A 12,875-nucleotide genomic window follows, 5' to 3' on the forward strand; every position below is an offset into this window, starting at 1 on the left:
GGGTGGAGCTTTAAAACTGAAAGAATGGTGGCCTTCATAAAATTTAAAGGCTCAGTTCCATTGCAGCATACTCCCCAGTTGGAAGCAAGCAGAAAAAGTAAAGGGAAAATGCAGTACTTTAGTGTAGCATTTAAAGTTGTAGCGCCTGAGAATGTTAACTCTCCGTGCCGCCAGCTTAGACATTGCATGGCCTACCCATGAATTTTAATAAACCGAGGGATTCATCATTTCAAAACCAATCAAGAGCTGACACTGCCAGTAATGCAGCCCCTGGCAGCTCATCCCCACAGCTGCCCTGCAGTTCTCTGCATACTGCTTGCAAGGTCAAAGTGATACAACCATTAATTAAGAGAAACATGACTTTTGTGAGCTCCTTTACAGGGGGGAATGTTTGAGAGTAATTTATAGAAATGACACTAAGAGGTGGCTCAATGTCATCATGGGTTAGAGCAGCGGACCCTTTTAGGCTGAGTTAATTGATTATTTATGTTATAGCTGGCTAAATACAGTATATCATTAAAAAAATACACTACTTTTTTGTTAAATACTACTACAGGTTTAGCTCATTAGAATAGTTAGCTAAAATCCTTTGCATAGACAGTAACTTTAAACGACCCTGTGTGTTATTTAATTTGCTGACCTTTGGATGAGGTCTTACAATTTAAGAAACTGTCTATGAAGAGTGTTGGTGTGGTTATTAGAAGGACAAAGGAGGCTCTCCTTTGGGTTATCTTGATAACTTTAGAATAGAAACTATGAAGTTATTTAGTTTCACATTCACCTGAGTATGAATCGGAATTATTTTTTTAAACGATTTAAAGTATTTCCTGTGTACACATACATCCTACTGAAAGCACCTTGTTCATGCTCCAATTTCCACAGGTGTTTAACTGTCTGCCCTCCAGCCTAGTGAGAAGCATGGCCGAACTGCAGAGGTTCATTTTAAATTCCAGTATGGCCTCGGACGATCCCGCCAGAGCTCGCGAGGAGCTGAAGAGAATTCGGGGTTTCCTAGTGCAGTTCCCCTTGTACTTCCTGTGTGAGGAGAACCTTATGCCTTCAGTAGGGACAAAAGAGGCCATGGTTCCCATGGAAACCTGGACATAAGACCAAACACCCATCTTTCAGCTGCACACCACTTCTCAAGCAGAGCTCACGGCCCACAACTACTGCTCTTGGAAGGGAGTTGCTGCTTTTATAAGGAAATAAACTTCTTTGAAACCAGTGACGTCGTATAGAGAACAGATTGCAGCTGACCTCTAATGAAGAGCTTTTTCATCTACAAAGAACGAAGAGACAATGGATTAAGAAGAGACTGGTGTCTAAGATGTAATTTTAGACCAGGAAATGTCAAAAAGCACTTTGACAGCCAATGATTTTAAAATATCAACAACCAAATGAGATACTTAGTTCAGATTGGCTTCTTCTCATTGGAAACTTTTATTATGTTCTTATTCCACGATTTTATTTTTTTTAATCGTTAAAATTTTTACATGCTGATATAACACTATACATTTCTTATAAAATAATCTATTTCATCTACTGTATATGCAGCTAGAATGCTTTCCTTTTACTCTCTTTGCTCTCTGATAAAGTATATTAAGAAATCAGCTTTTATTGACCTAGGTACTACTATTGCCATGGTAAAAGCACATTAAGATGTACTGTAGTAGAACCTCCTGAAAGTAGTAAAGGCATCTCTTTTGCACTCTTAGTAGCTACTTTCATGAATCTCAATGTTAGCACTGCTCATTGTCAAATACTTTTCTATTTTTATGATCCCTTCCCATGCTTTTAAGTGTTCACAAAATTGATTTCCACTAAATGCATGTTTGCACAGTGCCTGAGTCAAGACAAAACCTTTTTCACAAAGGGTGTAGATAATGTTTATCCATCCATATGCACGGTTGTTTCAAACTATAAAGGGCTGTGGTTAGACAGAGCTGAGTCCTAAAGGCATAGGGTGAATTGTAGGACTACAGTACATCCTGAACTGGATGCCATCGGATATAGGGGCACCTGAGCAAAAAACAGGAGAACCAGGAGGCAGACTGGTTCTGTATGCAGACTCTGTACAGAAAGCACTCCAGTCCAGAATAAAAATAGGAACCAAGATGCAGCTGTACTCATAATGAGCTCCACCTCATAATATTATTGAACAACTACACACAGAAACACATTACTTTTTGTTTTAAAGTCGAAATTGTCTTCTAACTTCGAGAAGTGCAGCTCTCGTGGTTTTCACTTCCCAAGAGGGTTTTTGAATAACAATTTGACTCCCTTAGTTTGTTGCCCGTCTTAATTTTTCTTGCGTTCTTCATCTCATCTTAAAAAAAATAACACGACAATCTGTTGAATGTTCTTTCCTTGTGATTTTACATAATCTTTCCTTATGTTAAAGGTTTCAGATGGTATTTTGTTGCATTACTCCAACAGAACTGCATTGAGGACTTGCCATCTTCGGCTCCAGTTCAGTTAATTGTTTTTGACAACGTGTTTATGCGTTCTCGTCTCGTATTGATAACTGTTCACATTGCCATGTCTTATTTGACAACCATGAATACTATGCTGGGTCGTCACAGGTAAGTAGGTGACTGACTATGGCACTAATTGTATACACCTTCTGTGAAGGGCTAACTGTAACTTGGAAATTCTATTAAAAACAATTTTCTAAGAAATAAAATAGATTGGATTCTGTATGTTTACCCATAACATAACTTTCATTGTTTTGTCATTTTTTCTCATTGGAATTGTCTTGCTTGCAGTCATTCAACACTGTGTCATAGTGGTAGTCCTATACATTATATTCCTGTTAGATTCCCATGTCAGACTGCTTCCATGCAAGGTTAATGAGTAAACATGTGGAGAGATGGAGAAATTGTAGCATTGTGTACCTATCCAGTCAGGAATAGTTTTTGAATTTTGCTGTTGTCACCGTAACAATTTAATTACAATATTTTACAAGCCCACATAAAATTATGATATTTGAAAGGCAGCAATGGTCACAAAAAAGAATACTGCAGAGGAGGCCAAAATAAAAAAAAAATGTAATGTTTTCTCAGTATTACAAAAGCAAAGCAACAGTAAAGGATGAAATAAGGCATTTCAGAGAGAAAAAATGGGAAAATGTTGGAGGCTGAAAGGGAAAAGGTTGATGTATTAAATTAATATTTCACTCACAGGTTTCCCAGGAAAAGCCTCAGGCTGAGAAAAAAAACGAAGTTCAAAATTAAGTAGTATCAGCAGAGAAGAGGCAGAAGTGTTGCAGAGATTAGAAGCAGTTAAGATAAACAATTCCCCTGGGCCTGATGGTATTCTGACAGCTGTATGTAAGGAAACAACATGTTAGAGGATCTTAGCAAAACTGCACTCAAGACAGTGGATTTGCTAATGTAGTTCAGTTCAGTTAAAAAAGACAAGAAATGTTAATAGAAATTTCAGTCCAATAAGACAATAATTGCATGCAGTTGTCTGAAAGCTACTGTATTGGGACAGATAGTTAATTAAGGGATGGAAAACAGTACAGAAAAGGAACAAGTGTTCCAATTGGAGTTACAGTACATGATTAGTGGAGTACAACAAGGGTCTACTCAGGGATCACAACCCTTCTTGATTTATATTTGGTAATACATTCTGGTATGCTTAGTCATGTTCTCAGATGATGCCAAAAGGGGAGAATTAGAAAGCTGAAGAAGTAAAATAAAGGAAATTTAGAACAAATGTAAGACTTGTTGAACATCTGGCAGCTACCATTAAACTTTAAACTTAATGTTTTACATGTTGGTAGAAAAACATTTTTTAAATTTTAAAACAAACTTATGAAAAGCCTTAGGTGTTTTATGTTGTTGCATCATTTTCATCCTCCTGACAATGTGGAGAACAATAAATAGAACATCATGACTTACAGTACAGTTAAAAGTGCAGAATTTCAATCAAGGGTTGTTAAAGATTTGCAGTGCACTAGTAACATGTCATTAATTATATTGTGAACAATTTAGGTAACCACATTACAGAAAGATATTACTGTGCTGGAATTAGGATATATTTTTGTACTGTATATATTATTTATAATATCATGTATTACATTTTATAATTAAAATATATATATGGTATATATTATTCTAATATGTAATTTATAATAATAATTCCTTATACTGTACATAGCGCTTTTCTTAACACTCCACTGAAAGCACTTTACAGGTAGCAACAGCAGCCATAGTGCACAAGTACGCTCCCCACACACCAGCTATCAGTGGGGAGGAGAACAGAGTGATGAAGCCACTTCATAGATGGGGATTATTAGGAGGCTAGAACTGATAAAGGAAATTGGGAAATTTGGCCAGGATGCCGGGGTAACACCCCTACTCTTTTCAAGAAACGCCCAGGGACCACAGAGAGTCAGGACCTCGGTTTTATATCTCATCCAAAGAACGGCACCTTTCTCACATTATAGTGTCCCCGTCACTATACTGGGGCATTAGGACCCATACAGACCCCCTGTGAGCGCCCCCTGCTGGCCCCACTAACACCTCTTCCAGCAGCAGCGTTAGTTTTTCCCAGGAGGTCTCCCATCCAGGTACTGACCACTTGAGCTCCACTGGGTTGCCAGTTGTGAGTTTCAGGGTGATATGGCTGCTGGCTTATCTAATCTAATCACTTTATCTAGTTCAGCATTGGCAGTGGAACCAGAGCCCATCCTGAGAAGCAAGGAGCAACTGACCCCAGAATCACAGCGCTGCGATGCAGCAATGCTAATCAATGCCCCACCATGCTGTCCCCTACATAAGCACGTTTAAAAATACAGTATTTAGCTGGAGTCCAGTGCAGAGACAAGTCAGAAGGAAGTACCTGTATGGCTATAATTATGCATCTGATGATGTCAGATGTTAACAGACATAGATTCATCTTATTCCAGTATTTGCCTTTTCAGACAGTAGGCATTAACTGCAATTGATGCCTGATGGCTTATTAAATACAATCACATGTAACTAATATGGAAGATCATTATTAGAAACCAATTTAAATGCAAATTTTGGAAAGTTGCTTGAGGTCATCTCTTCTCTTTATAAACAGGAATGTTTAGGAAGGGTATTTGAAAGCAGTAAATAGTCACTGATGCTGTCCTTTGAGCACAACTAAGAAACTATATAATGCATGTAAATGAAAGACAGGGCCTGTGCAATCTCAAAATTAGATAATCCCAGCAAGCCCAGTAGCTATCCATCTATGCTACTAAACCTCATATTAATGATAGTGATGTACTGTATGTGTAAAAAATTATGACAATGAAAATAACTTGATAGCATTCAGCACATCAAAAAGAATTGCACAGGGCAGAAATCAATACTGTTTAATTCAAAATGACCTTATTAAATGATACAGATGAAATAAAACGTTTTTTAATGTTACCTTGAATTTGTTCAGTAAATCAGTTAGTGTGTATGTTGAAAGAGGTAAGAAACAGCATGGGAGATAAATGGATTGAATTTAATTTAATTAACACAAACCTCTTACCATTTTTTCATTCTAGCTGTTGCCATGTTATCTCCTAGGAAGTTCTTTTTGTGTAGAGTGCATTAAGATAACAGAGAGAACACTGGATTACATAAACCAATCAATATGCTACTAATATTGTTTCTCTCCTACCAAATGATGTAAACAATACTAATTTATTTAATTTACTCATTCGTCCTCAAAACGAGATTACATTTATAATATGTAATAATATTTGGTGATTAGGGTGCTTATTTGGATGGTTCTTATAAATCCTTGACAGAATAGAAGTTCTGTTATTCTGTTATATTGCATGTGGAGGTCTACATTCCTTGTGCTGTATTGACTTAATAAAGGAAGATTATCTTGGAATCTTTAAGTTTGCCTTTGTACTGTAGCAGGGACGTAGCCAGGAATTGATTTTGGGTGGGCCTGTGCAAAAGTGGGTGGCCCGGACTCTAACTGACCACCCTGCCAGCATAGGGGCACCCCTCCAATTTACAATGCAATCCGCGAGCAGAATTAGCAGAACCTTATGTGTTGCAGAAAAAACTGACTTGCTTTAACAAAGTATGTTTACAAATCCTTTCACCTGGCAATCTACCTGAATGCCCAACTATCTGAGAAGCCCTCCATGAAACCATGGTTGCTATTAATTCATTTAGGGCTTATTGACAGAATTGCTGTTTTTTATGCATGCTAATTTTCTGATTCCTCACTCTGTTTCATGTTTATAGATAAGACTTTATTGATCGTGAAGGGAAATTGATGTACACGATGAACATGTTTGCATGTTCTTTTGTAACATACACCTTTTTGTGATTTTTTTTGTATATCTAAGCAAGTGTTCCTGCATCCCTCTTCTGCACTTTAGTCATGGCTTTTTTTCTGTTTGCTTATTTCAAAGCAACACCTGCTCCATTTCTAAAACTTTTTACTCATGTGCATTTTTGTATTTTTTACACCTCTAGCACTTTAACATCGTGAATTTTCATTTGCCTTAATTTGTAGAATGAACTTGAGTTTTAGCCTAAAGAAGTTTTCATTATCTTTTGTTTCTTGTCCTACAACTGTTATTATTGATCACCGAATTATTGTTCTTAACATGACTTCATTCAGCCTTTCCTGAACGTCTATGACAGGCAGAGAGAGTGCTGTTTCTGGTGCGATCTTTTGCAGCTGACATTTCACTGTTTTAAACGAACAAGAAATTAGATTGCTCATAGATCACTTATCCTATATAAACACAGCGTAATTGCCCTCCGAAAATCCTCTTTTTCTTGTTCGTTTTAGAGACCTTGATCGAAACTGATTTTAGATGTCAGAAAGGATTTTTCTCTGTATTTCCTACATTGCTTTGTCGAGATTTTAACTTTATATCTAGGCTCAGATTTCAACTATAAATCGTACAGTAATTAATAGCAGTAAATACTGATGTTTTGCGCCCTCTTACCACAAAAATATATATGTTTTGTAGCTGGGATGAACTTTATTTCATACGCGTAGCTACTGCGATTCGGACACGGACGGTTAAACATGGCGGCAAATCAGACACCCAGAGAGGGGGGGGGCGTTTTCTCGCCTCCATAACTAAAATGCCAAATAGGAGTGGCTTAAGCGACATACACAGTCGTGTAACTGACAGTTTGAGGTAGCCTATCGTGTAAATTTCGCTTTGTTGCTGATAGGTTAAGCTTTCGAAACTCTACCCCAAAGTCATGTGACTGATTTTTCGCCCTGTTTCGTTGGTTAAACGCAATGATCACAAGCACCACCATGGTAACTGGGATGTGTAGTTTTTAATTCCGTTTGAATTATAATTGTACGTACTGTCTTCGTATTTGGCCAGGGCTTTAAAGAGAGGGCGCGCCAAAAATTTTCGGTGCCGTCGTCTCCGCTTTAAAGGTACCCCCGTCGCGGAAGAATTCGATCTCGGACGTTTGCCCAGCGTACTTATATATATATACTGTCTCTCTCTCTCACACACCCACGGGTTAAGCAACAATTACCTAGGCTGCCGAACGCTACTGTGCCACGGCGGGGACACACAAAAAAACAACCAGTGCCTACCTCTGTTGTGAGGTTTTGGCCTTCTAGATCAGACGCAGGCGTCGGGGCTTGGAATTGAATATAGCGATAATCTCGTCACTTTCTAGAGATTCCAGTTCAAATGACAGCTAGTTTGCAAAGGTCTCTCATATGAGGACTTTGTCTTTAGCTAAAGAAAGAACTGCAAGAGCTCATTTTCACTTGTCGCTTGTAACAGTTTTAAGTATTTCGTATGCCTGCTTTTAGATTGTTCAGTAGTTTTACGAGTTACTCTGATGTTAGTTTTTTATTGCAAAACACAATGAAAAACGCAAGATTCTACATCCGTCCGAAATATTGTATTTAAAATACAATCAGGGTTTACCTTGAGCTCCGCGAAGTTGGCCCCCTAGACAGCACGAAAGTGTGCCGTTGAATGTAGCGTTTGTGCTGCTTTCGTTCCCGAGATATAGCGCCTTGTTTTCCCGGTGATCAAGTGACCACGCACGGTGACTTTGACCTCCAGTGACCCCGTCTGCCGAGTTCAAGCGTCTGTTACCGGTGCGAGAGTAACAGTCCTGCAATTGTGTTCCCGGGTGGGGGGCGGTGGTGGATTTTGCATTTAATATCAGTGTCTTCTGTGCGTTTGTGTGAGCAGGAAAATTAAATTTGTCACGAATATCACATACCATAATCAGAAGAGTTGTGGGGGTAGTCTCAAAAAGCGAACACTAGCAAACAATTGCATGTTCTTACTTAGAGTCTTTAACGAGCATGTCTTTATACTTCGTAGCCTATAATGTAGCGTTTTTGCTGCTTTCGTTTCCGAGATATAGCGTCTTTTGTCGGGTAATCATGTGACTGTCTACAAGGAAGTTCACAGGTACGAATAAACTCGGTACTTGAACTCCTGATTGTGATTAAAACAACGGGGGCAATTTTTTTTTCTGAGTCTGTCTGGTCGGGTGGGGTGGATGTTTCAATATATTTCAATATAGCGCCTTCTTTTCCTGACTGTGACGTCACTCTGTGACGTACAAAACAGCGAAGTCACGACCACCAGATCTTTCAGTTGTGATCTTTTGATCAGTTCACGCCAGACTTTCCAGCCTTTACGGGAATAAACAGTCTTACACTTAGGGAGAAGTTACTTAGGTTAGTTCGTTGGGTTAGGTGTTAGGCATGTTCTCGAAAATGTATTGCTTGTGTACTCCTTTCATTGGTGAAGAGACCAGTTTCCAAATTACCGCTGGTACAACACGAGAGCCCATATTCACATTTTTAGGTATTAGTTTCAAGATAGATTTAATTTATCAATAAAAAACAAAATTAAAAGCACGAGCATAATAATATAATGATCAACTTTACATTTCTATTATTGTTTTAAATAAAAAGCAGAATTACAAGTGTTCAAATACACAGTATCCATTACAGAAAGCAGCGGAGACAGTTATATTGCAAATAAAAATATATTTATTTCGAAGAGTACGTGACATTGTGAATCAATAAAGACGTTAAAAATAAGCCGATGTAGTTATTTTGCAAATAAGTAAAGCATTTGAAAAATATTCTCATTGACAGTAAACAAGCCGATCCACCTGGCGCTGCTAGCTTGAACAGCTCTCAGACCCGTGATTGGCTAAACCCCCGAACAGTTCGGGCCGCGATTGGGTGAAGAGTGAGAACCGACACTCTGATTGGGTAAAGCGCCACACGGAAGTTCCGAGATCATGTAGATACACAGGTGATGGATGTTCTTCTTGGTCCAAATACTGTCGCCCGGTCAACCGTGTGTGCTGTATGAGCACGCTGGATGTACAGTAACACATCCATTGGTTTCCAATTACTAATCAATCTAAGAGAAGTTGCACTGAGGTCAAAACTGAATAGCAGACAAAGAATGGCATGGCAACCACAGCGCGTTCACGACTCGATAGCCTGTCACGATACCTATTGCGAATGGCGTGGCGCCACTGTTGCGACATTAAGTCCATATATCGCGATACGACATACCCTGACAAAACGCCCCGCTCCCATGTCGCGACATGGTGCTCGCATATCGCGATATGGCATACCCCCCCCGTCAAAACGGCCACCCCCATGTCGCGACATGAAGCCGATATATCGCGATATGACAACGCCCCCCCCCCCCCACATGCTCATGTCGCGACATGAAGCCGATATATCGCGATATAACATACGCGGGCAAAAATGCCCCCTGCCCCATGTCGCGACATGAAAGGTCCTATATCGCGATATGACATGCCCAGCCAAAACGCCCACCCCCCATGTCACGACACAGAGTCCACATATCACGATATGACGACACCCCCCCCCCCCCCCCCACATGCTCATGTCGCGACATGAAGCCGATATATCGCGATATGATATACCCAGGCAAAAATGCCCCGCCCTATGTCACGACATGAAAGGTCCTATATCGCGATATGACATACCCCGACAGGATATGCAGACCCCATGCCGCAACACAGAGTCTATATATCGCACTCCACACCTCCTATCTGGGTATTTCATGTCCTGATATAAGACCTTTGTTGCGACAGCGGTGCCAGGGTAACATTGAAGCAAGGCGCCAGTCGTGATATACACTGCCGTGATATACATGTGATATACAGGGGGTCCCTATCATGACATGCTGCTGAGGACTTGTCGCGATGGTATCCCACAGTTACGCGTTTGGCAACAGCGTGTCACGGTAGAGAAAGAAAGGAAAACGTGCCTTAGTAAATAAAAACCATGGATCTTACAATCACGGTGATTTTACATACATTACACCCACAGGTTTATGACATAGATGGTTAACTTGTTGGCATGCGTCATGTCTTAGTATTGTAGAGGCTCATATGTTTATGGTTATTGACAGTTTTTAAAATGTTAAGGGTACGAGCTAAACTGTAACAGAGCGCTTGAACTCGGGAGACGGGGTCACTGCGTGGTCACGTTATCACCGGGAAAACAAGGTGCTATTTCTCGGGAACGAAAGCAGCACAAACGATACAAATGATTTATTAATTCATTCAATTTTCATTAAACATTCATTACTAAGAGATATTCTATCTTCCTCCGAGAACATCCCATGAGTAAAAATGTGGTCAAGAATAATTTCGAGATTTCTTTAAAGAGGTCTGCGTTTGAGGTAGTAAAAATGTCCCTATCCTACAGGCTATAATTAGGGATGACCTGAAAAAACGAGTGGATCTAGTGTACTGGGATTTTATCATTCACACTCTTGTAATCCAGGAGCCATTCTGTTCTTTGGTACAATTTCAGATTTTTAGTTGCCTGTCCTCTCACTTGATGTCGGAGCCGTAATGTCTTCCAGCTTTAATGTTTACCTCTGCAAGTGTCCAATAGGTGGAGCTGTGGTGTCGGTTTCTGTGCTTTTTGAACGTGGTTGTTGGCAGGTACAGTCGTGGTCTGATTGTATCGGTTTATTTGAATACACATAAAGCATAACCAGCTCACCTGACAGCTCTTTGTTTGCCAGGGTCTGTTTGATTCTGCCCATTAGAGATCTGCTACACGATACTGGGCTTGTGACTTGCAATTAGCAATCAGATTGCAGTTCTGCTTTAATCTGTGCCTTAACTGTAACAGTTTAATTTTGTGCACACTCTCCGTATACTGACAAAGCTCAACGTGCCATTCTAGAATGTCAGTTAAAGAAGCATTGCCAATGCCAGCACATGTATAAATACAGAAATGTCTATCTTTAATCTAGCTTTCACTATCTTGTAATGTAATGTTTCTTTATTAGCCCTATACAATTTCTTGCATTAGGAATTCATCTTTTCGCATACCCCAGCTTTTCTCCATGAGACACAGACACGGAGAGAAGCTTAGGGTCTGAGCACAGGGTCAGCCATTGTACGGCGCCCCTGGAGTTAAGGGCCTTGCTCAGGGGCCCAATGGAGTAGGATTCCTCTGCCGCCTGTGGGATTTGAGCTGGCAACCTTCCAGTGATAGGCGCAGATCCTTAGCCACAGAGCCACCGCTCCGCCCCGAGCGGAGCCTTGCCTTGTGAAAGGCAAGTATATACAGTATATATATTTTTGGCTTACAGCAAAGATGTTTCCACTTTCCCATGTTTTAAAGGTTTGCTGCTATGTGCTGCCAGGAACATTCCAGTGGATTTGTGTGAAATTGTGTGTTGTTTTTTAAGTATAGTGAAAACAATGTTAAACCCTTACAAAACATACAGGACAGAGTGAAAAGTCAAAAATGTAAAAGTTGTGAAAGTTAAAAAAGTATGCTTAAAACACAGTACAAAGACTTGGGAAGCTGTATAGATACGAGGCAAATTTCTATTATTTAATATTCCTTAAGGTATTCTTTGTATTCTAAAACACTTTGAGTATTAAAGATTTTTTTGCAAAAAGCATATCTTTTTTTGGAGAAGATGTCTTATCTTGCCAGCAGATCCTTGAACATGCTGTACAGACGACCCTTTCAGGAGCCAAGCCTGGACTATATGACATGTAGTCTCCAAACACAGGGTGTGGCTTTCACCTTTGACCTCAGTGGTCTTCTTGATTATGCAATAGAAAGAGGGTCTCTCTCTGTCTCTCCTGGTTGACATATAACGAATACTTTAATAGATTTATACTGTAGGTGATTTCATAAAGACATGCCCTCCAGTGAACTCTGTATTACATTCCTTGAGTAAGTCCTAAACAGTATTAAATATTGTAACGCAACGGGGGCTCAGGCGGGCGCCCTTGCCGCATCTGGTCGGCCCCATCCCGACTGGAGGCTCGAACCCGGGACTTCCGCGTCTCTCTGCAGCGACCTAGCCCCGTGAGCCAAAGAGAGATCTCTCCACAGCCCAGTAGCTGTGGTCCTGCTATCACAGGGAAGGGCGGTGACGTCACCCGCTCTGGTACGCCGGCTCTTACACAGCGCCTGTCGGCCGTAAGCGTTACAATATGAAGTCCAATTCTGCATGTCACCATAATAACAGTGTGTTCAAAATCAAATTGTATGTAGGAAAACGCATCCTATATGCAAGGAATTTATCCTATATTCATATATGCAAGTTAACAGTAAAATATTACATGGATACAGCAGCTTGATGTTTCTTACACAAAATGTAATATTTTTCAAATCTTAGAGGTACTGTACTTCTTGAACCTATGAGAAAAGAACGTTTTGAAACAAGATATGGTCATTCAGCCCATCTAAGCTCCCATTTTTAGCAGCTAATAACTCATCCAGTCATTTCTTGAAATGAGCCAGGTTACCGGCTTCAACAACATACTGTAGCTGGTAGATTGTTCCAGACTCCCACACTTCACACAGCCTTCCCTATGTGTGAAACAAATCCTGTGGTTCCA

The 12,875-nt window shown here is 40.1% G+C and overlaps 1 protein-coding gene across 5 annotated transcripts in view; it reads left to right on the plus strand.

The window, feature by feature from the left end:
- Positions 1-2,683, plus strand: part of LOC148676839 (phospholipase D1-like) — a 50,670-nt gene extending 47,987 nt beyond the window's left edge. For all 5 annotated transcript variants that reach the window (XM_088614067.1, XM_088614057.1, XM_088614083.1 and 2 more), the window contains one exon: positions 883-2,683. In XM_088614067.1, coding sequence (XP_088470193.1) covers positions 883-1,107 — 225 coding nt within the window. In that variant the 3' untranslated portion in view covers positions 1,108-2,683. The remainder of the gene's footprint in view (positions 1-882) is intronic.
- The last annotated feature ends 10,192 nt before the right edge of the window (positions 2,684-12,875 follow it).

This window comes from Lepisosteus platostomus, chromosome 2 (assembly GCF_059453375.1).
Source record: "Lepisosteus platostomus isolate fLepPlt1 chromosome 2, fLepPlt1.hap1, whole genome shotgun sequence".
Taxonomy (NCBI): Eukaryota; Metazoa; Chordata; class Actinopteri; order Semionotiformes; family Lepisosteidae; genus Lepisosteus; species Lepisosteus platostomus.